At 42.0% G+C, this 23,677-nt stretch overlaps 1 protein-coding gene across 1 annotated transcript; it reads right to left on the minus strand.

Annotated features, from left to right (window-relative positions):
* Window positions 1-325: 325 nt before the first annotated feature.
* On the minus strand, window positions 326-23,333 carry MFSD14A (major facilitator superfamily domain containing 14A). The gene is made up of 12 exons (XM_019531032.1): window positions 23,101-23,333; window positions 17,600-17,695; window positions 10,286-10,348; window positions 9,503-9,630; window positions 8,752-8,866; window positions 6,200-6,418; window positions 5,737-5,850; window positions 5,190-5,261; window positions 4,433-4,545; window positions 3,952-4,049; window positions 3,028-3,191; window positions 326-1,633 (listed from the first exon to the last, which is right to left on the minus strand). Exons 1-12 carry the CDS (start codon window positions 23,185-23,187, stop codon window positions 1,427-1,429), a joined length of 1,476 nt encoding a protein of 491 aa, XP_019386577.1. The 5' UTR covers window positions 23,188-23,333; the 3' UTR covers window positions 326-1,426.
* Window positions 23,334-23,677: the final 344 nt, after the last annotated feature.

Here is a 23,677-nt window from a genome sequence, read left to right on the forward strand (position 1 = left end):
AATAGCTTATCAGTAAAAAGCTACTTTTGTTTCCCTCATCTGTTGCACTAAAGAGCAGAAAAACAGTAAAATCATAGTCATTTCACTGAAGCCTACAGCAGTTTGCCAGAAAGCATTTCAGGTACCTTGTCAACTGAGTTTAGTTCATGTATTACTTTACAAAACCATGTTGCACACTTCAATTTATATTTTGAGCATTTGGCTGGAGCAGAGCAAATGACTTAAGCAGGGTGTGGAGTATGTCCAGCAGGTTACAAGTCACGTAATGGAATCAGTTCTATAGATCGCCTATGATCTAGAATATAATTGAAGACGTTAGCAATTATTTAAAAATTCATTAAAATAGTCAATTTTATTCACATATTTTCCAGCTTTTAGTTAACCATGGCAAATGTTCAAGTTAAAAAAGCACTGAGCAGTAACCACATAAGATGAAAACATTTAAAACTATACAGCACTTTATACACAAATTTATACAAAGGAACACTTAAATAATACAACTGGACACAAAAATATACATTTTAGAGAAATAAATTCACATCAGTAATTGTATAAAGCTCTGTTGTGTATTAGGGTCCTGAAAGTTTAGGACTAAAACATTAGCTCTGCAAAATAAAAGTTAACTGTGACAGTCCTGAAAGGCCACTATATAGTACACTGACATTTTCAAGGCTATCAACTTATATTTCACTTTGTATATTCAAGTTTTGAGGTTTTCATGATTATGCTCAGAAACAGTGGTATAATAAACTACTTAGGAAAGCAGGGCTTTAGAACCAATATTAAAAACTTATTGGCTCATAGCTTGCTATTTAAATACTCAATATCTGATATATATCGTACTAAAAATAGAATTAAGAGTAACGCACTTACATAAAAAGAGCTTTCACTGTTCAATACGCATGCTCACGTAAGTTTGTATTAATACAAACTTAAAAATTAAAAAAAACCTGCCATACAGTGATTGTAAAATTAAAAAAAACAAAACCTTTTTCTTACGTGAGTGCATTTACATTAAGGCTTTGAATCACCTGACCCAAGATTTTCCAACATTAAAATTAATGGGTCTACATATATGCTAGTATGTCTCACTGAGACTTAGTATGAAAAGAATTAAAGCTCAACACCTTAAGAAAATGGGTGTAGGGACACATGCTAATACCTTGACTTTTTTCCTTACGTCTCTTGAGCTAGGATGTAAAGGTTAATATAATTAACAATATCAGGGCAAGAGACCAGTGATTAATATTTTTTTAAAAGCAAATTAATAATTTAATTGTAACATCTTTGGAGAAATTTCCAGTTCCTGTTTGTAGTTCCTACAAGTTTCATGCATAAATTTCTTAAGGTTATCTTAAGAAATCACATGCTTGATGGAATGTAATCTCCAACCGCGGGGGAGGAAGGGGAGTCTTGAGTTTTGCTGTCATACATTTGTGTCTTGCAGTAAAGGTTCTTTGGCCTCACCAGGGGCCTGTGGACTGTGTGGATGGCTATGACTGCCACAGTGTTTCTTCCAATTGCTGGATCGTACAGTTAGATTGGTATGTTCAGGAATAAACAAGGCAACAAGGAGAGCTAACAGCACAGAGCATGCTCCAAACAAGAATGGTGGTCCAGGAATTATAGAGTTCTGAAAAGAACACAAAGGAACAGCTAATAAATTCAACATTCACACCAAGTTTATTACATGCTAAGTCCCCATGCTAATTATAAAGAAACCTTTTTACAGATAGTTTTTTCATTCTCCTTTCCTCTCAGCAACTGGGCTCTTCCCAACCATCATGTCTTATGCAGGGAGAAGGGCTTTCCCACCCCCTGAGATAAGGCAGAACACAGTTGGCAATACCCAGTTAGACTTCTTGGCTCTGTTCAAATTGCAGAATTTTTAAACTGTAGAATTTTCCCTTGCCTTCACGGGAAGTGGGCCACAGACTACCTCACTTGGCTTTCAAATAGTTCTCAAATGGACGTATGTCATCAAGTCAGGAAGCTATGAAGACTGAATAGCTGGTAGCATTTGCATTTCACTCCCTAGTTTACCTTTCCACAGGATTTCTGAAAACAGGGAAGTATTACACAGCATAATTGGAGCAGCAGTATGAAACTGCATGTTCCTAGTCAATCTTGTTCAGGCAGTTTTACCCTGCTGTAGACAGCACTACAGCATTGCCAAGGTTTCAAGCAAGGACTAAGGAGGAGACTACAAAATACAGAAGGGCACAACATTAATGTGATCTTGTATCAAATCCACCTCCCTACAATTTAAACAGCATCGGTTGGATTAAAAGCAGACAACTGGACATGGGGTGTCAACTGCTGTTATAAAACTTACAGGCTACGAGTTAAACTGACAGAAGACTACCGAAGTGTCCCACCATCTTTGAAACAACCATTTCACTGTTGTAGGTATCCAGTGTCAATGTTTTGACATAAAAGGCACCACAAGTAATCATCTAGCTGCATACAAAGAACTATGATCTAGCTGCTTGAGATTGCGCTCAGCTAGAAAGCTATTTTAAAAGTCCAGATTTGCTTCTCTAGTTTGTTACTCTTCATTCAAGCACTTCCTGATTTCTGTGGGAATACTGCAAGTAGATGGAGTAGTAAAGGTCATCCAAGTGAAAGCTTTAGCTAGTTGGGCAAGAGATCATTTTTAACATGGTATGGAAATTAATCTATAAAAATCAGGCAGCAGTGGATCCAGGACTGTGCTGCACATGGCCTCAGAGTGGCTGGAGTGGGTGCCATCTGTGCCACATGCAGCACTTGTTCTGGCCATATTGGGACTTGCACGGGATGCAGCATAGGGCAGACTGCGCACGATGCCTGCTCCAGATGCTCTGGGTCATAGGCTGTGAGTTTGACAGCTGATTAGAGCTAAGCTAGCCAAAATACTACATAATGTCACAAGGGAAACCCCAGCACTGGTATGATGAATGAATTGGATACTTTTTTCCCCTTCCAGATTTCTAGGATTTAACCCTTCTGTATTTCTGCTGAATAAGAAATAAAGAGTAGCAATACCTGTTGTGAATGGTGTTGTGTGTCTATATTACTTTCCGGTTTAATATCAGGCACTGGAAGTTCACTCAATTCTACATGGAATATGTAGAATATAAAGCCATAGAGTGCTGGTCCCAAACCATTACACAATCCTCGAATTCCTGTTATCATCCCTTGAACAACACCTGAAAGAAACAGGATTCCACTAGGTTAACTGTAAAGAATGAAGACAGTTTTAAATGTTTTTTGAAATGTGTCCAATAATGGCTTTCTCTTTCCCCTTCACACTGATGCAAACTACAAGTAACTTCACTGACTGAGTTACACTAATGAGAGATGAGAAAAAACTGAGCCATAGCATTATATTGAGTTCTTTGTCCTAATACATACTTAAGACAGGATTTCCTATGCTGCAGTGGACCAAATGACTGATGTTCTGGGTTGGCTCTAGCCCCAGCCCTGGCCTGGGTTGTGGCCAGAGGTGAAGCTGCAACTGGTCCCCTGCCACTGCATAGCATCCACCCACCACACTCTCCCTGCTCCCATCACCCTGTGGTCTCCCCCATGCTTCTTCCATTGCATGAGCCATCTCTATTGGGCAGCAGCAGCAGGTTACAGCTTTGGCTCAGGTTAGGGCCAGAGCCAGAACTGTGGCAGCTATGTGCCCTAGGCCAGTACCTGAATCAGACAAGGCTCCACCCCCAACCCCATGCTGAATGGGAAAAGCACCTCATTGTGGATTCAAGTAAATAGGGACATTTTTATTCTTGGGAGAGGTAAACTACACTATATATTTTTCATTTATATTACTACACTATTGGCAAATTTGTCCTATAAACTGGCAAGAAGGCTACAATTAAGGATAACTTATTTCTAAGGGACAGCAAGCAAGACAATTTCTGGCTTGAAGGATCCTTATTAAAATATTAGGACCTAAAAACATACCCTGTTGATCAGCATCAGCAGTTCGTGAAACCAGTGCACTTACTGCTGGGAACGTAATACTAGACATGGCTGCCACAGCCCCTGCTGCCCACATCATCCTGCAGAACAAGCAAGAGAGAATCAGAATGATCATTGTGGGCAGTGTTCTGCATTCTACGTTGTGTATTACAACAAATGTAACTGATTTGATCAAGTTAGCACATTCCTATTTTTACGCTAATATATAATCTAGCCATTATAAATTAGTAATATATTTGTATATTGGTGCTGTATAATTATTTTATTAACACACAAAGAGTGTAATAATGTAGTTGGAAAATAACCACTCCTTGTGAAAAGTCTGACATTTACAGGAAATTATTGTCCGTGAGGGTTTTTTTTTTTTGTTTTGAGTAAACTCACAGAAACCAGTTTTGTATGAAACAGAAAATAATCTAAAACATGCCAAATCAGTCAAATATAAGAATTTAAGTTTACATACCAGGGCTCTGAGCCAAAGCCATACCATGCCAGCTGTAATATTTGAAATCCTAGACCCAGTAAGATGGTGTTTTTATTTCCAATAGATCGCATAAGTAAACTCAAGACTATTGTCTGATAAGAAAGAAAGTCAACATTTTAACTGTAAGCATCATTACACAGCAACATACATGAAGTATTTACTAGTTGAAGTCTCTTTTCTCAAGTTTGATATTAAAAGGCAAAGTAATCAAGAAGGGTTGTTGCCTAGCCAGCAATGTACAACATCTTTTGAGATGGCTAACACCAGGGATGTATAAACCACCGTGTTTTGATTAAGCAGTACAAGCTATTTGCTTAACTAATGATAATTTAAAGAACAAACAACTTCTAGGCCTCTGGGAAAACAGTTGAGGAAGATGGGGGGGGGGGCTAAGGTTTAGGCACTCTGTTAGCATTTACAGTAACTGGGTTATAGTCCCAACTCTAACAGACTTCCCATGTGAAGCAAGACAAGTCTCACTTTTCCACATGTATTAGCTACTCCTCTGTAATATGGTGACACTTCTCCCTTTCAAAGATGCTATGCCAACTGGTTGCCATATGCTTAAATGTTAAGTGATGGGAAAATGAAAAAGTGAAGTAAACTCATTCCTTTTTTGTTCTACTCTAGAACTCCCAGTAACAGCTCAATTCCATTTGTAACTGCAGGTACAGGGATTCCCATTATTAGGTCTTACTTGCTACTATACCAGTAAAAAGTGCAGATGAGTATTCACCTGTGCAATAATGGAGAGAATGCCTAGGACTGCTATAAATGCTGCAACACTTTCAGACGAAAATCCCATTATCTACATTAGAGAAGGAGTAATTTGATCATTAAACCACAAGTAGATGTTAACATGTCACAGAACATTGAAGACAATGGAATGAATAACGACATGAACAAAAAAATGTATCAAGTGAAATAAAAGAAAGATTTTATTGGTATTATTTCAACATTTACCTTTGCATCAATCAAGAATATTTTCTATCTACCATGTCTTATATATTTTTAAATCTTATTTAGAACTTGAAAGAAAACTCATCCCAGGACACAGCCTGAAAATTAAGTTAACTGGTAAATGAATTATTAAGTTACCCTGATCCAGTGCAATGCAAGGGAAGGAGATTCATCTCTTTGAATAATAACTATGAGGGAACAAAAAGCCATTCTCAAAAGTGAACAAGTTATATTACTTCCATATTGCTAAAAAAAAAAAGTAGCAAATACAAGTAGTCCTTTCTGTCAACCTATGAGACGTTTCTTTAGGGGCAGATTCTCACCTGTCTGAGGTATAAGAAGAAGCTGGAATATTGCCCTGCCTCTGGGAGGTAGGAGAGAAATACTGTTATGCAGATTAGCAGCACTATGGAATCTTGACCCACTTTCTTAAGTGACTACGGACAAGAAAAAAAAGACAGTCGTAAGGTCAGAAACTGAGAACATTCTCTTCATCGTTATTAAAAATATATATCCAAAATCAACACTGAAAGAAGCAAAACAGCTGTTAGTTAAGCTAATACATGGAACCATCATTTTCTTCAGCTCATTTACCACAGGTTTGCCGTTACTTCTGCAAAGCAGCAATGGCAATACCAACTCCTAAATTAGCTAAGGAACTCCTCAAACCCATTTTTTAAATCCTGAATAGCTGAATTAGCATCAATTCCATCCTTGATCCTAAAGCATCAAAACCCATGTGCACAAGTTCCAAAACATTATTTCTTGAACATCTGAACAGCTTACTGCAAATGGGTCAGCTTGTTCCCATGAAATGGGTGCTCCCCAAGATGCTGGCCTCATCTTCTCTGGCAATGATTCTGGTACAGCAACAAGAATAAAACAAATATCCAACAAAGCTATAGCAGTAGCTAGGACCACTACCAAGCTGTCGCCATAAGTTCGACCAAGGTAAGCACCAATAGCAGGACTGGTAACTAAACTTGCTGCAAAAGTTGCCGAAACCTACAAAAGAAAAAGGGTTAGTATGAGAATATAAAATTAAAGTTTTTCACATGTATTTACAGCTACTCTTTTTTTTAATTCACTCTTTACAGCTTAAACTTTTCCAAAAGCTCAGTCATTGTAATGAGATAGAAAGTCAAAACAAATTTTAAAAAGTTACATCATCCTGAAAATTTCAGACATCTGAAGATTCAGAAGAAAACAGTTTTGACTAAGGCAGCAAATTATAACTTTTAATGCTGTCACTGTGTTGACATAAGATCAACCAACAAAGTTCACAGGTCTCAAAGGGAGGGAGAGACTCTAAAGATATCATTTTCTTTTGGTAAAGGAAACTGCTTATTTTCTCTATACCTGCAGGATACTCCGCACTCTCTATCAAATATTTTATATTATACAAGGACATGTTAATAAAGTTATGGCAGAAGTTTATTACCCTCTGTGTGCCCAGCCTATTACCCCTGCAGTGTGGACATGCAAATGTACTTATGTATATTGAACATGCAGAGTGGGCTATGTGTAGGTTCAGCAACTATTTGGCTGTACACATGCACACACCAGTGTAAATCCTGGAAAAAGATGGGGTGCACCATTCTGGGTTTTAAGTGGAAGTGGAAGACTTAGGTCCTACATCGCACCCCCAAGAGGGAGTCTGAATCTGCATTTCTCACTTCCCAATTCACTGCTCTAACCACCACACCACAGGTTAGGCAGTATCTAGTCTCTTCTCGAGCACTCCACTTGAAGCTGAGCCACTGCACTTGCATTTAATGGTCATCAGATAAAACGGATGGAAAATACTTCTGTCCCATTTAGAGCAAAGGTCCAGGCTAGAACCCAGGACCTACTCCCTTCCAGGTCAGTTTCCACCTCATTGAGCTACATACCTTCTGGCTTGCTCTCTTCCTTGAGGTCCTATGCACCTCTCCCTCTGGGATGCCTAGGCAGCAAGTTATTTAAAAAAAAACTGCTAGAAAAGGGCCTGTATAAATGTCTAACTGCCTGTGGCATAACAGTTAGAGCACAAGGAAGCTGCGTTTAGTTTCATACCAACTGGGGGAAAGACAGCCTAGAACCAAGGTATCCTACTTCTTGAGCAATACCCTAACCACTCAGCTATTGGGGTTAAACATGCAAGGATGCTCCTCCTCTGGCATCAAAGACCTGCTAGACATAGGTTTTTGTCTAGCTACAGTTTCATGACCTATTGCATGCATTGGGCATATGTATGTAGCTGAAGACCTGCCTGACCATACAGGTGTATGCTTATATGTTCATGGCCAGAGTAACAGAATTGCAAACCATGCGTAAGTGCCAAAGAGACACTTATGCATCTGGAAAACTGCCATTTAGGTAAACAAAGGGGAACAGAAATCCATCCTCAGGTGTGCAGTTCAGCTTTTGCTTCTTCAATGCAAACAACATTACCGGAACTTCAGAAAACAGTTTCAGTTGGCTTAATATTTGTGCAATGTGCTCCCTTACAACTCGAGAATAAACTTACTGATCACAGAACAGAGAACAGAAAATGGTGAAAACCTCATAAACCAACCAGAACTTAACTCTGATATGAACAGGCAAAACAGAGATTATTTACTTCCCATGTTCCGTATGTGTTGACCCTCCCTGTCACGACAGACAACTCTGAAAAGGCATTTAGTGATATGAGTGCCTGTTCAGCAAAATCAAGACGGACTATCAGAGACCGAGAAATCTACCGGGTCTAGATTCTAACTAGTGACTTGCAAGTGGATGGATCTCATTTCATATTCCCAGTCCTGTGAAACATCATATTCAGCATCCTCTTGAATATTTTTTAATTTCATAATACAGTTTACCAAAGCTAAATAATGCAAATCTGTTTAGTTTCTAACTTCTCAACTAGCACTTCACCAGACTGAGACTAATTTGAATCAGTATTTTCTGAAAGACAACAAAAAGTCCTCTAGGACTGTACCTACCAAACTGGCTTCTGCATTAACACTATATTATAATCCTATTTATGCTAGTACCTATAATGTACCAGGAACTTTCAACCTATTAAAGAAGGTGTTAGCCCCATACTAGCAAACTCAATCCAGAAAGTGAAGGCTTGGGAAAGAAGATTCTGCCATGGCCATACTAAACCTAAGCTACTAACAGAATATGCAAAAGGCAATACAGAATGGGACAGAAGAACCAGTCTGCCAAAACAGTAAGTTTAAAATGGGAAAGAGACCACCATTGAAAAGTTAGTTTCCTACTGTAGTAAAATCAAGCTTTATTAACAGAACTTGTTTAGCTACTGACTCTTAAGAGGCTCAAAGGTTCAAGATACAGGATTACATACATACCAGTCCATAAGCCATACTTCTTTCATGTTCTTGGGTTATATCTGCTACATACGCAAACACCACTGAAAAAGTCACCGCAAAAACCCCAGAAACAGAGATAACTGCAAAGTACCACCTAGGATCATAAAGGGATTGAGACAATTAATATAGAACAAACGGTGGTTCACAAACTCTACATGCACTTCCAAACAGACTGAAATATCTATGGTTCCTGACAAGCAGTTTAATCTGCATATAACCTCACAAAGATACTTTCGGACTAGTTATGCTGCTTTCTCCTAAGTGAGCTGAATGCAAAATTAAATAGCACAACATGTCAGTTTACCAAGAAACATCTGGAATCAAAGTCCAGGATCTGCAGTTATTTAGACATCTAGCTGAGTGCGAGTGAAATGCTAAAATAGGACAGTTTGCAACAGATCTCAAATTTAGCTTCTGCTTTGGGTCCAGCAAATGATAACTACTCTACTTCACAGGTTACTTAGAACCATATAAACAGTTAAACAATCTACTACAGAGGGGAAGTGATCAAAAAGTAGAGATCATTTTAAAATAAGACCATCAAATTCCAGCAAATTGAAAGCCTCAGATACAATACAAACAAGCCTGACTCTCAGCCTTGCATCACCAGTTCTAAAACAATTCCAAACCAAACAGTGCCTGTACAATTCTCCCAAAAGGTAAGTATTAATCAAATGCAGCCACAAAATGCTAAACAAAAAACCGTAAAGTAACTAAATAAACTACTAACCATGGGCTGATCTTCATTAGTGGTATTGGTGCACAAGTGAAAAAAACTGTTAGCAGCAAGAAGGACTTTCGTCCCCAAACATCAGAAAGAGCACCTATCAGAGGGGCACTGAGGAATGACAACAAGCCCTGAAAAATAAAATATGTTCATTAACAAAAAGCAATGAAAAGTGTGACAGATGGAATAATTAATTACCAAGTAACTGATTTTAATAAATATTTATTAAAATGTTTAATTTTTATTAAGCTAACTGCAAATGAGCTCACTTGCAAACATACTTAATCCTCTGTTCTATGCAAGTGTTACCTGGAATTTGAATTTTAGTTTTACTATCACAGAGTAACCCAAAACTTAAGATCAAAGCCAGCTATGTGATTTTGTTTTCTGAGAAAAATGCATTTTTCTTTTCTATGTGCCGTATTTACAAAACATTATTATTTTCCAAAACATTGGCAAGATAAGGTCCGTCTATCAAATTAAAAAAGTGGGTACCAAAGATTATACAGTTGATTTGAATCAAAACACATAATCTTAGCCTAATCAGCTAGCCTCTTTAGTCTTTGGTCAACCCCAGTGAAAGATTTAAGCAAAACAAGAGTTTACTGAAAACCAAATGCTGCTATCTGAGCTCTCCCATGTAAACATTTATTCTCATATTTTAAAATCACAGCTAGAAAGCTGGTTTCAGAAAGTTCTAATTATTCCACTCTTCCAACAGCCATTTGTGTTTCCCTCATTAGTTTAAATGATTTTAAATTCTATTCTGAATTGAATTTAACCTACCTTTACTCCTTGGATTAGGCCATTCATCAGAAAAGTATGCTTTGGGAATGTTTCATGCAAAACCTATAAAAGAATTATGAACAGTATATTGTTATGCATATTTCATAATACTAAATATTTAAAGACACATATGCTATGTATTATTCATACTAAATGTAGAATGGTATACCAAAACTACCTAATACAAATGCTATAATATCCACTATAAAGTTAATAAAATTCAGCTGTGAAGTATCATTATTAAAACTTTCCTCCACGGCAAAAAAATAGTCCAAATTTGCCGTAGGTAACATTAAAGTTGTCATCCGTGGTGTAAGTCAAGCTACATCAAATATTTTCCTAAACAATAACTGGTGTATTTTTCCACTTTTTGCCACAAGGCCGGCCAAAACTGCTTTAATTTGACAAAAGTATTATTAATACAATGAAGGCAGAATGCTGTTGAACATCTTCCAAAAGGCAGAAATCCTCCATCAATTAGAACCAGTTTGCCCTATGGTAATGCTAAGCATACGTTACCTTCTTCAGGTCTGGTTTTCCATACAGAACATGATCTTTATAGTGTGGAATACTGAAACAGAAAACAGCTACCACAGCAAGATACTGGATAGCAGATATATGAACTGCACAGCTGGCTTGAAAACTTCTTAAAACACATTAACGGTGCATCCACACATGCAAGCACATGTGCTTGTGGCAGCTCAAATAGAAGTGGTGCAAATTTGAGTTGGGGCTTTTTGCCTCAGTGGACGTGCCCAGACATGCACTTTGGTGTCGGGCAAATTGTGCCACTTGGGACAAAATAACCCTCCCCAGATCCTCCTAGCAAGTAGCTCAGGGATACTCCTTCTCAGGAGCTTCTGGGGCCCAGCCAATTGGTATCTGGGAACACTACCCCCTGTGCCAGCTGGACTGCTGCAGCAGCATCACAAATCTTTTTTTTTAAATTCCCCCAAATCCATATTGATCCACAGTTAGAACAAAAAACCACTATATACACCCCCCCCACACACACGCACGCGCTGCCAGGCCAGGCCAGGCCAGTTCCATGGCCGCAAGACACAGCTCAGCATGACACATGGTCCCGGCATCCTGCGCCGGGTCCTGCCACAATGGAACCAGCCCAGCCTGGCAGCACGAGCTGCCCAGTGCCAGCAGGACCTGGCTTGGCCCAGTGCACTGTCCCTGTACCGGGTCCTGCCTCCGGTGGCAGTGCTGCTTGCCTCATGGGGTCTCTGGGGAGGAGGCGAATGGCAGGACCTGGCCTGGTGCAGCTTGCTAGCCTGGCTTTGCACCCAAGTGGCATTCATGGCTTGGGGAGGCATGGCTCTTGTGCAAATGCATACTAGCTGCACAGCTAGGGCTGGATTGTGTTGGGTTAGACTGGCGAGGCATTTTCCATAAGGCTCAGGCACGCTTGAGCCTCATGGAAAAAAAAGTGTCTGCTGGCCCAATCTGCGCAGCTAGCACGCATTTGCATAGGAGTTGCGCCTCCCAGAGCCGCACATCTCTCTCCAACGCAAAGCCAGGCTAGCGAGCCGTGCTGGACTGGGCCAGGTCACGTCCCACCGTGCGCTGCTGCAGGGGCTGGTGTTGCAGGGCCAGGCGTGTGACAGCCCCTGCTTGAGCCCCTCCATGTACCCACCCATTGGGACATTCCCACTGCTGCTCCCCGCACTTCCCCAACATTCCCTGCCACTCCCCATAGCCAACAATCCCCTCAACTCCCAATACCCCCCTGACATCCCCCACCACTCCCCATAGCCCCCAACAGCCCCCACCCATGCCCAGCCACACCAATAAACCACCCCCCTACCCCATGTCCCTAACTTACTTTTGATAGTGCCAGGGGCAGCAGGAGCACCACAGAGACGCTTTGCCCAGAAACCAAAGCATCTCTCCCGGAGAACTGACTCCTGGGTTGCCTCCAGGCATGGTCTGGGACCTTGCCTTGCCTTGCCTCGCTGTTCTGCAACGCAGGGTTTTTTTTACCCCTGAATATCCAGGGGGCTAATTTTGCTCCTGCATTGCAAATATGCAGTGTGGGGAACATTTTTTTGTTCCTGCATGTGTCTTGCAGCATCTCAAAGGGATCTGAGACACTGCAAAATGCATGTGTGCGCTCGTCTGGACACGCTCTAAGAGGGTATTCTACACTCCCAGGCTTTATTACTGTGACTGAAGCTTGTGGACACTTGCATTAGCTGGGGCCAATTAGCACAGCCAGAGTGTCACAGAGCTCAGCACAGGTCAACTACCCAAGTATTTACTTAGCTTCTTAGGTGGGTTTTGCAACCCAGACTGATCTCCACATGGCTGCAGTGCTATCAATACCTGGGTTGGCAGTTTAAAGCCAGCTCAAGTACACTGACAGGAACTTCAGAGACAAATTGTCTTAAAAATGATGATTTACCTGCTACTTCAGTTACTCCTATAAAACTAAGCACCTAAAACAAAACTATTGCTACAATGTATGGCTTATGTAAAACCCTGATGAGACACAGAACTTTAGTTAAGAATATCTGGTTACAAACAATATCTGTAGACGAAACTAATTACTACCCTTGATGCAAGGCTTAAGGCATTAGCTTCCTTCTCTCAGCCTCAGTACATCACAATCAATTTTCCCAAGATGTTACGAATATTTCCAGAATTAGTTAGCAGTCTTTGCATACGTGACTAAACTGAGGCATATAACAAGAGACTGAAATTTAGTGCTTTTCTGTTGCAACCATGTGTGTTTTGATTAATCATCCCATTTGTTCCATCTTATAAGTCAGCTCTTCATGTACTGTTACTGAATGTTCCAGTCTGAAAAAGTTTAAAAGCTCATGTTTATGAATGTACAGCACTTCCAAACAGTATCACAAAGATGCATAGTACTAATTTTACAGTGGGGCAGATTGAAAACTATGAAATGCTTCAAAGAATTGCATCAATGAACAATATAGCAACAGAACACACAAGTTAAAATCTTAAAGATGAAACTGAAGCTAATAATCATAGTTAAGCTGAAAAAAAAAATCCAGCATAACAGCATTCATCAAAACTGAAAGCTTGACCACAATGAAGGTTGATAGACAAGCTTTTGCTGTCCTCTTTCTTCCATACCTTTCATCTGAAATGCTTCAAAACCATGAAGCACTTTTTATACCATAGTTCAGAAGGGCCAATTTTTTGTTGATTCTAAAGTCACAACACACATATGACAGAAACTGCATTAACTTAAAATATCTGTAAAAATAATACATAACTGCAATTTTAAAACGAGGACACAAAATCCAACATCTAACATCTTTCTTTAAACACAAGTCCAGTTGTTGCTCTTTCCACTGTTATCATAAGTTGTAAGAGAACTATTTTTCAAAACACTTCCAAATACTATTTTAAGAAGGGAACATTCTCAAATGGCCAATTAACTCTCCTCCCCAATCTTGGATTTTAAATGAGAATTTGCAGATGTTTACTACTTAAAGTAAATTTTTTTTTCTAAATTTTTGGCCAGGAAGGATCAGCTTTTATTTCATCTGTTTTCATCTTTGATGAAACTGCATTTTACTCCATGGATTCCATAGCAACTAAGATTTTGTGGTCACAGGATTACAGAAAACATTTACCTGGTAATATATGCAAGACCCTCCATCACTTAACAAGGTGGCTGCAAACTTTTAATTTTTAGTGCTGAGATTGTTGTAAAAACAATGTTTAAATTTACTGGAATGGCACACTACAAAAGAGAAAGCATTTTATGATGAATCAGTAAGCATGTATGACTAGACTGAACCAACTACTATTGCAATACCTGAAGTACTGACAAAATTTCAAAATGTGTCCTTCTACCGTAAGCTGGTCCTCCCGATATCAAATTCTTAAGTCTTAGTTTTAAGCACGAAACAAAACAAACACCCTCAACAGAGGACAACAGGCTTTTACAGGCTTTCATAGAAACATGTGACTGCTAACATGCTCTATGTTAGATCTGTCAGCCCCTATAAATTCTTCCCTCTTTTGCCACATTTTGCCATGGTGACCTCTGGCTCTTTTATATAGTTACCTCTCTGTCCTACTGCAGTGTATTAAAAATAAATTCAAAACAATGAAATCTTGTAAAATCCAGGTTTGCCTTCTAACTTTTAAACTTTTCATTCACTTGGCTGCTATATTCAGGTTCTAGCTTTGCCTAATTTTGGCTTTGATTCTGCCAAAATTAGATGTTGGCTGGAATACTGGATGTGTTTGCATGGCAGCAAAACTGAAATTGAGAACTCACAGCTCTTCAAAGCCTTCTCTCTACTTGTTTTACTGGTATAACAGGACAAAATCTAAATACCACCACTAAGGGAAAAAAAAATCCAACCACCGCCACCAACAGAAAAAAAACAACAAACCAAACGCTGGTTTTTCTGGTTCAGCTGGTATAACTATAGTTGTGCAAAGATTTTTGCTGGCAAAGCCATGCTGTTAAAACACACACACACACACTCTCTCTCTCTCTCTCGCTCTCTCTCTCTCACTAGCCTTGGTATATCAACAAAACTCAAGTTTAGGCCTGATATTATCTCTAAGTCACCATGAAAATTTATGGTATGTTAGAAAATTTATGGTATGTTAACAGAAGTAGAAGTCTACTATCACTACAATACAGGTTTCACTTCAGCTTTGCTGACACCAAAATATTTCAAAAAAATGGTTATGGCAGGTCACTGGATTGCAGCATAACTGAAGAGTTTCACCAGCAGTGGAATGCTGCTTACCAAATCTGCTTTGCCACCACCTTGGTAATTGCCAAAAGTAGGAAAGGCAGTCCATGAAAAAAGCACATTTTGCATTATTTTTAAAGAATGTCCAGATCACAGATTCCAAAGGCCTAAATTGGATATTAAAATTCAGGTGGAAAGGTGGTTAGCACTGTTAGTCTGAACTGAGACAGAAGGTAAAGCAAGGTAGCACCTTAGGGCGCATCCAGACAAGCACACACATGCCTCTTGCAGCGTCTCAAACCCCTTTGAGACGCTGAAAGAGGCACGTGTGGGAACAAAAAAAAAAAAGTTCCCTGCACTGCAGATTTGCAGTGCAGGGGCAAAATTACACCCTGTGGTCAAAAAAAAACAGCAGAGGAAAAAAGCAAGGCACGGCATCCAGACCATGCCCTGAGACAACCGGAGGCTGGGTCCTCCACAGAGATGCTGTGGTAGCCAGCCAGAACATCTCGATGGTTAGATCTCACCCCAGTGCAGAAGCATGCTGCCTACCCATGCGGGGCAGGCAGCGGTGCAAAGTGCAAGCTGCAAGGACCTGGACCCAGGCTCCTGTCGTTAAGCAGGAGGTAGGGGGGCTGGAGGAGGGGGGACAGGACCAAGGAGCAACCCCCGTTAGCCTGGCCCTGTCCTCCACCTGCCCCGCCTCCTGATTGCTGCCTCACCCAGCCCTATTCCCCACCTGACCCCCCACCCCCAAGCTCCCTGATCCCTGCCTTGCCTGGCTCCATCCCCCACCTGCTCCCCAATCACTGCCCCACCCTGCCCCAACATCTCATTGGGGCTAGGGGTACAAGCAGGGGATGGGGCAGGCATTGGGGAGAGGGGGAGGAGCTGCAGGAGCCAGCAGGAGAAGAGGCCAGGCTTGGCAGTAATCTAGGGGGCTGAGGGAACAAGCAGGGGTGGGGCATGTGGGCCCTGCAGGGAGGTAGCCCCTTTTGGGGGGGCCGTGGCCCCTGTGGGGGGCAGTCCCTGAGCGGTACAGGGTGGTTGCACCTTGCAGGGGGGTAGGGGACCCACCCCTCCTAAGCAGCCCCCCGCAGTCCTTCCACAATCCACCCACACCTACCCACACACCCTAGGCTCCCCCACATCCTCCACAGCTACTCACATCCCCCCACTCCCCTTCTGCAAACCCCATGTCCCTCCAGCACACACCCTGCGTGCCCAGCTGCCAGACAGGATGAGACCTGCTGACAGGAGCTGTGGCAGCAGGGGCAGCTGTCCCCACATCCTGGTTAGTGAAGGGGTCACAGGGGGCTCCAACTGCTCTATGGTAAGAAAACCAAAAGGCAAACAGCAAATCATAAGTATTTAGAATTCATTTTATTATGATCATAGAAACACTGGAAGGCTTCCAAATTGCTTTAACACTATAGATATATCAATAAAACATTGCCCAACTTATCACTGTCTCTCATTCTCTCTTTATATAGTGGTCTTTTGTTTTAATTGTGGAGAAAAATGGATTTGGGGGTATTTTACAGAGTAACTTTGGGATTTTTTTAGCAGAGATTTTTCAGTTTTCAAATAGGAAACACCAGAATTCCTCCTAGGGAGGCAAGTGGCAGGACCCAGGCAGAGGAGCTTACAACTTGGACCCAGCTGGAGGTGGCTGACCTCCTGGCCAATTGGGGCCAGGCAGACATGCTTTGACAGTTCAAAGCAGGCTACCCCACTGGGAACACCTTCTGGGTGATAGCTGCCCAGATGGCTGGGCAGGGGGCACACATGGCAGTAGTGCCACACAAAGACCAGCTCTGCAGCCACAGCCCACTGGCAGCTGGCCCAGAGGGTAGGATCCCTCTATTGGCTGTGCTGTCCCCATTTGGGTCTGGCAGGTGCACAGCAGGTCACAGCCAGGCAGCAGTCCCCACTGCCAGACTGCTGCAGTGGGTCAAGGGTACAGTGAACACTCAGGGCTGCTTCAGCAGTCCAGCTGGCACAAGGGGCAGTGCCCCCAGGTACCAACTGGTTAAGTCCCAGAAGCTCCTGAGAACAAGCAGCCCTGAGATACTTGACAGGGCAGCTTTTTGTACCGATAGGGCTAGGACAGGGCAGCTTTTTATACTGCTGGGGACAGCACAGATGCTGGCCCCCAGTTCTAGCTCCCCCTGGCTGCAGATCCACCAGGAGCCAGGCAGGGTTATTTTGTCCCAAGTGGCACCATTTGCCCTACACCAAAGAACATGTCTGGACACATGTGCTGAGGCCAAAAGCCCCAGCTCAAATTTGCACCACTTCTATTTGAGCTGCTGCAAGCGCACGTGCTTGCATGTGTGGACACATCCTTAGAAATCAACTGGTTCAGAAGCACATGAGCTTTCATAGCAACTAATGAAGTAGGTTGCTGCCTATCAGAATTCAGGCATGTACATATCCAAGTCCTGGGCCACAAATTTGGCCTCTACATGGGACTAGGAGAGTTTGTTTCAAAACTTAATAAGTGCACACAATGAGGGTATGTTATATTTAAAATGCAGAGATAAGAAAGCTGAAATATTTAGTTTACCTTATTCTTGTATTGCATGAAAAGTTTGTTAACTATATTACTCACCATCAACGTTGGTGCCGTCAAGAGTCCCCAGGCAAAAAACTCCAAAAAAATGACTATGACAGCATGGTAGACACTAGGTGAACCTATTCCTTGAGGCTAAGAAGAAAAATAAAAATTAGTATTACAAAATGTTTTTAAAAAGCCTCTTTACTCATAAGAAATGGGTCCAGATAATACTTCATAAGCAAGGGAATGGTACGAAATTAAACGGCAATGAGGAGCACAATGCCACTCAGGAATCTGACACTGCCTTGAGTAAACTGGGATGAAGGGAAATTCCATTTACAGTAAAACACAATGAAAATCCTTAATGAACTGACCGTGGTGCCAAATAAAACGAACCCCCATGTATAGAGAAGCTGTTCTGGGAAAAAACGGCTTTGCTATGTAAGGATTCCACTTGTGGCAGCAACAGCCTGTGTGAAATTTCATCTGTTTTCTCAGAGGAAAAAAGTGAAGGTCACAAAGCTGAAAGTTGAAATCAAACTTTAATAATTTCAAAACTTACTTGTTCTCAAAACTTAAAGTAGTGCCACATTCCAGAATCTCATTACTTAGCCAACTTTACATTGCTTCTGTTGGTAAAAGATAAATACGAAGACTTGCTAGAATACGTGATCCAAAATCCATATGGTCTATACAATAAAGTTGTAACTTCAATCATGGGACTAAAATCGAGATCAATTAACCACAACATGTGCCTCAAATGTGGGTGAGGTCTGGCTATGAAAATGAAGTAAGTTTGGTTGCCCCTTGATAGGACTGTAAATCAAAAGCAACTTCCGGAAAAGAAAATGTGGAAATAGAAAGTAAAAGTGGTTTGCAGTAGTGAGAGAAATCCAGTTCAAACTTGTATTTATTGTTAAATCTGCTTGCCACAAAGGCATCGCTATACAATTCAGGGAACACATTGGAGACTGAACAATAAATCTTCAAATTAAAAATGCCAACTCAAAAGATGTCTTTGCGTTTGGTATCCTAACTCTAGAGACAGAAACAAGAGATAGAAATGAACTTGCTCAACCTCAGTTTATATGAAGTCTATTGTTTAGGCTAATTAGAAGGAGATCAAGCTTTGGCTTTAGAAGTGCTCAAGCTTGTTTGTTGTGACTCAAGTTCAGGTATTTTTTCAAGATCTAGGCTAGGTCCAAACTAGGAAAAAAACAAGAAGTCTTTTCTGGTTTTGTATCAGGTAAGTCGGAACCTACGTTTAGATCTGATCTTACAATGTAAGCATTAGAGAACTGCAGCCACCTAGAGAGAACTGGAAACAAGCTTGTGCTTTAGACTCATCTCTGGTAGCAGCTTTCTATTTTGTACCAGTAAATGGAAGACATGCTTCAAGGTAGTGCTAATATACTAGTGTCAAACCTGTGCTATGCCAGACCACCCTGCATGCAATACGCAGGATGTTGATTGGGGGAAGGTGGAAGGCACTCCCCAACCTGTGGACCCGCACGGCCAGATGAGTTTGACCCCCCTTCAACATATACCAAACATTTTTATGCTTATACTTTTACTCTGCTTTCTCTTTTTCTCCAAAAGCAGAGATTGTCCCCTGTCAAAAAAAAAAGCAAAGAACAACTACAACTCATTACTACCCATTTCCCACAGACTCCAAGGTCCCCCTCTAGGTCTCACCTTCATCTATCTTTCCTTCAGCATAAGATTAAGAGTAAAATGCAAGATGCAGTTAATCCAATCAGAAATATAACTTAAAATTCCAGCCTTCACTTACTACAAATGAAAACCTTAAATATCATGAGATGTGATTAATGCATTAAATAGTCGTTGACCCAAAAATGAATTATACAAAACATTACAATGACTCATCAAAAACAGGACACATTAAGAAGCTATGTGAACTACAATTATTAGGGACCTACCAAATTTACTGTGGGAATGGGGTGCACAGCAACTCTAATTTTGCAGGTTCCCCTGTGCACCCTGCCCCCCATCACTGATTGGCAGAGGGGTCCTGCTGCTCGCCCTTTGCTTCCAATTGGTGGAGAGGTAAAAATCACAGTTTTAAATGTTACCATTTTTGGGGCTTGCCACTGATTGGCCAAGGGACCTTGGCAGCACTCGCCGGGAGGCAAAAGCAGCACCATATTAAAAACCACCGTTTTTGGCTCCCCGCTGCTCACGACTAAGTAGTGGGGTGCACAGCAGCACCCCCCGCAACGCTTATTCCTGATCGGCAGGGAAGCAAAAGCTCAGTTTTAAATATGGTGCTGTTTTTGCCTCCTGGCTGGTCAACTACAGACAGCATGCCTGCCAATCAGTGGAGAGCAGCAAAAATGGTGCTGTATTTAAAACTCCAGTTTTTCCCTCCCTGCTAATCAGAAGCAAGTGGTGAGCAGTGGGGCCCCTCCACCAATCAATGGTGGTGGTAGTGGGGGGCACACAGGGGAACCTGCAAGATTAAAGGAGTTACTGTTCACCCCACTCCCGGCATGAATTTGGTAGGTCCCTAACCATTATTCCTGTCTTATTTTGGTGGGGTCACATTACAGATATTTTTTAAAATTCTGTACTTCATTATATAGTCAATCAACTATTGCCAAAAAAAGAGAAAGTGAATACTGCTATGATTATTCCTATGATATAGTTTTGCTCTTGGAAGGCACTTTCCAAAGTATTATTAGTACTATAATGTAGTACACAGAAAATATTTTTTATTCCCAAAGATCTTTCTTTTCTTTGCTGCCATGCTGAATCTTACTGTAGTAAATGTTATTGAAATTAATAGTGTAAGCATTACTGAAACTTTGTACTTGGAAAAAAACTCATCCCACCCTCCAAGAAAAAAAATGAATGCACTCAGATGTTAAACTCAAAGCTAACATTATGCTAGTATAGAAGGAGTAGCAGAAGCACAGGGGAATCAAGGTAGTAATGACTTTAAGAACTAGGGACAAGAAAATGCCATCTCCATCTAGATACCTCTGCCTATCTTGCAACTAAGTTAACATCAACAACAACAAAAGCAACTGAACTCCTCTGGGGCTAAATAATTTCAAAATAATGGACTTTACCTCTACTATAATATGCCAGAAAACTCTGATTAGTTAGTCTGCAAATTAAAGAAATTTAAGACATCAGTCCTTTTACTTTACTTGCTCCCCAAAATATCACTCTGGATGTAAGGAAGCTGAAGGAACTGAGAAGGTTGAGAACAGAAGTAATTTATATATATTATAGACAACCAGACTACCCATAATTCATACATCCTGCTGCCATTATAAAAATATGTAGTCCACTTCAAATGTATAGCTTCAATATTTATGTACTCAGAAAAAAAACCTGTCAAGTCTCAAAAGCTCTCCTCCCTGTCTATCTGAGAGTTGACAAATAAAGTATAAATATTTTAGGAAAAGATAACAAAAACTAACATCTTTGTTGTCTAACAACTTCAGACAGTTATAACCCTGTTTGCACTCCACATTTTTAATTGTGAACCCAATGTACACCAACATCTTTAAAAGTGATGGCTGACACCAAAGGCATTAGAATAGATAGATATAACTGGATGGTATATTAAACAAGTCTTTTACCTCCTCCCTTGCTTCAGCTCAGCAAAGCAGGAGTTAAAGGAGAAATGGCATTTGTGTCTTAGCCAAAAACTTATTTAGATGAGAAATGCAATTGTGTGAGCCTGCATAAGCTCATGAATGTTACTCTGTCTGCAGTATTCATGTTGTAAACACATAGGTAGTTAATTATTTGAAAAAAAAAGCAGCCCTAAATTGACTCTGTAAAGAAAAATGCTAGTGAGAAGCACCAGGAACACAGTTTTTCATCAAGCAAATGAGACCTCGCTTTGCCTTTGGCCATTAAATAACCCAGCTCATCAGTTTGATGCATGAGGGCACCTGTTGCTCACAAGAAAAGAAAACTGACTGGGTGCCAGGATTTTAATCAGTTACAATTTATCTCTATTTCTAAGACTTAACTCAGGGGTTCCCAAACTGTGGTACAGTACCCTTGGGGGTGCACAGGAGAAATTGTGTAATAGCAGATTTAATTTCATTATAATCATAATTGGCATTTAATGGGGTTAAAATATTAACCGTACACTGGTAGGGGTACTCAGGCAGCTTGTACATGCAATAAGAAAAAGTTTGGGAGCCTGTGACCTATCTGAAAGCAACATGATTCTTAGACATTTTGAAAATTGCACATGGATGCTATACACAGCAGCCAGACAGATAGTTCTACAAGTGTCTGACTGAGCTATTCCATGCAACTGAAGTGTTTTGAACTCTAGGATGTGCTTTCAAGAAAACATCCTAAACTTCAACACTCATTACTAGAAATGCCAAGTCCTAGTGGGCACATTATTTAACAGCTATTTTGCAGAGGGAGGGAAGGGGCACAGAAAAACCTTATTAAACTTCCAGCCAGCGGATCAAAAACCCTTAACAGTACTACTTTGATACAGCTTTTGTACTCTCACTTACCCACCTATTTTTTCAGACTATGGAAGCCAAAGGAGAAAGAACAAAGACCAAAGGGTCTCATGCTGGCGACACACACACTGTACGAGTACAGCACATCACAGATAGGATGTGATTGTGCTGTTGGTGAAAGCCAATCTGGAAACTCAGCACTTCCCGCCCTGCTCTGCTGGTTTGCTTCCTGCCACCCTCCAAGACAATGGTGAAACCAGCTACTGCCTCAACACCCACAACAGCTTTTCAAGTAGTCTTTCCTTTCACAACAAGCTGTTGAAACTTTTCTGAACCTGTAAGATGATTATGCCCATGCAAGGTGGCACACACACAGATTTAAGTCATTTGAAACTGCCTTCTGGACAGAAGTGCTTGTCACTCACTGTGTGTTTGCTGTCAGAAAGCATTAGGGGTTCATCACCTTAGGCTCCTGCCACTCCTTATATATATTACACAGCTCACTGGTGAATCATGCAATAAATTTAAGCAGGCCACACGTGCAAAGGAATCATTGCCCAATTCACCTAGTGAATGGCACAGTACATTTAGATCAACTCCCACATGCAAAGTTATCATTGCACCATAAAAACGTCCGTCCAGCCACCAGAAGAGCCAACTAGTTAGGAAGTTAGTGCCTGAGAATGTGTACAGACTGTCCTTACCCAGCTATACTTGGGACGCAGGCCCTCAGGCTAAGATTAATGACAAATACTTTTAAAGTGAAAATAAAAAGGACACCGAGGTGAAGGCTGCAGTAATGGAGGACCAGACATTCAGAGCAAGGAAACACAAGCAGGGGATCCCTGCAAGCAGCTCGGCCACAGCGCCCAGGGAGCAGCCCCGGCTAGAGCCTGCGATTCACCCCCACGTTTCTCCTCGCAGGCCCGGGGCACCTAGCGCAGGCGCCAGGGGCGGCTCGCGAGCCGGCCGGGGATTTGCGGGGGGGGGCGCTGCAGTGACCGGAGCCGGTCCCGTTGCGGCTCGGGCAAAGCTCCCGGCCCCGCTCCCCCGCGGGCGAGCGCACGTGCCCCGGCCCCGGCGCCTCACCGTGCCGCCGTCCTTGATGATGATCTTCTTGGCCAGCAGGATGCTGCGGTTCGCCGCCCGCTTCTTCTTCTTGCCGCCCTGGGTCATTTTACCATCCTAGTGCCCCGGGGTGGGGGGGCGCGGAGCAGGACCCTCCCCAGCAGCCGGAGCCACCGCCCGACCCCCAGCCACCGCCTCGCCCTCCGCAGCCCCTCAGGCCCCCGCCGCCATCTTGGGAAACCGACAAGCGACGGCCTCCTACGATCACGCGATGCTCCGATTGGCTGCGGGCGGGCACGTGGCGGGGAAGCCGGTGGGGCGGGGGGGGACTGAGGCGGCCGTTCCCATGGCAGCGCCGCACGCCCCGGCCCAGCCTGTGTGATGCTCGCGGGGAAGCCCCTGCGGGCCCTGTCCCTCCTCCTCGCAGGCAGGACGGGCCCGTGAGCCCCGTGGGCTCCGCGGTTATGACCCTCATGCTTTACATTATTATTTATTACTATTGTTATTACGTCCAACAAAGCGCCCTCAGGCCGAAATTGGCTTAAGCCCTCCCCTGGCTCGGGCTGAGGGACCAACCTGCAACTCCCCCAGTCCCGCC

This window comes from Crocodylus porosus, unplaced genomic scaffold (genome assembly GCF_001723895.1).
Source record: "Crocodylus porosus isolate Cpor-Errol unplaced genomic scaffold, CroPor_comp1, whole genome shotgun sequence".
Lineage (NCBI taxonomy): Eukaryota > Metazoa > Chordata > Crocodylia > Crocodylidae > Crocodylus > Crocodylus porosus.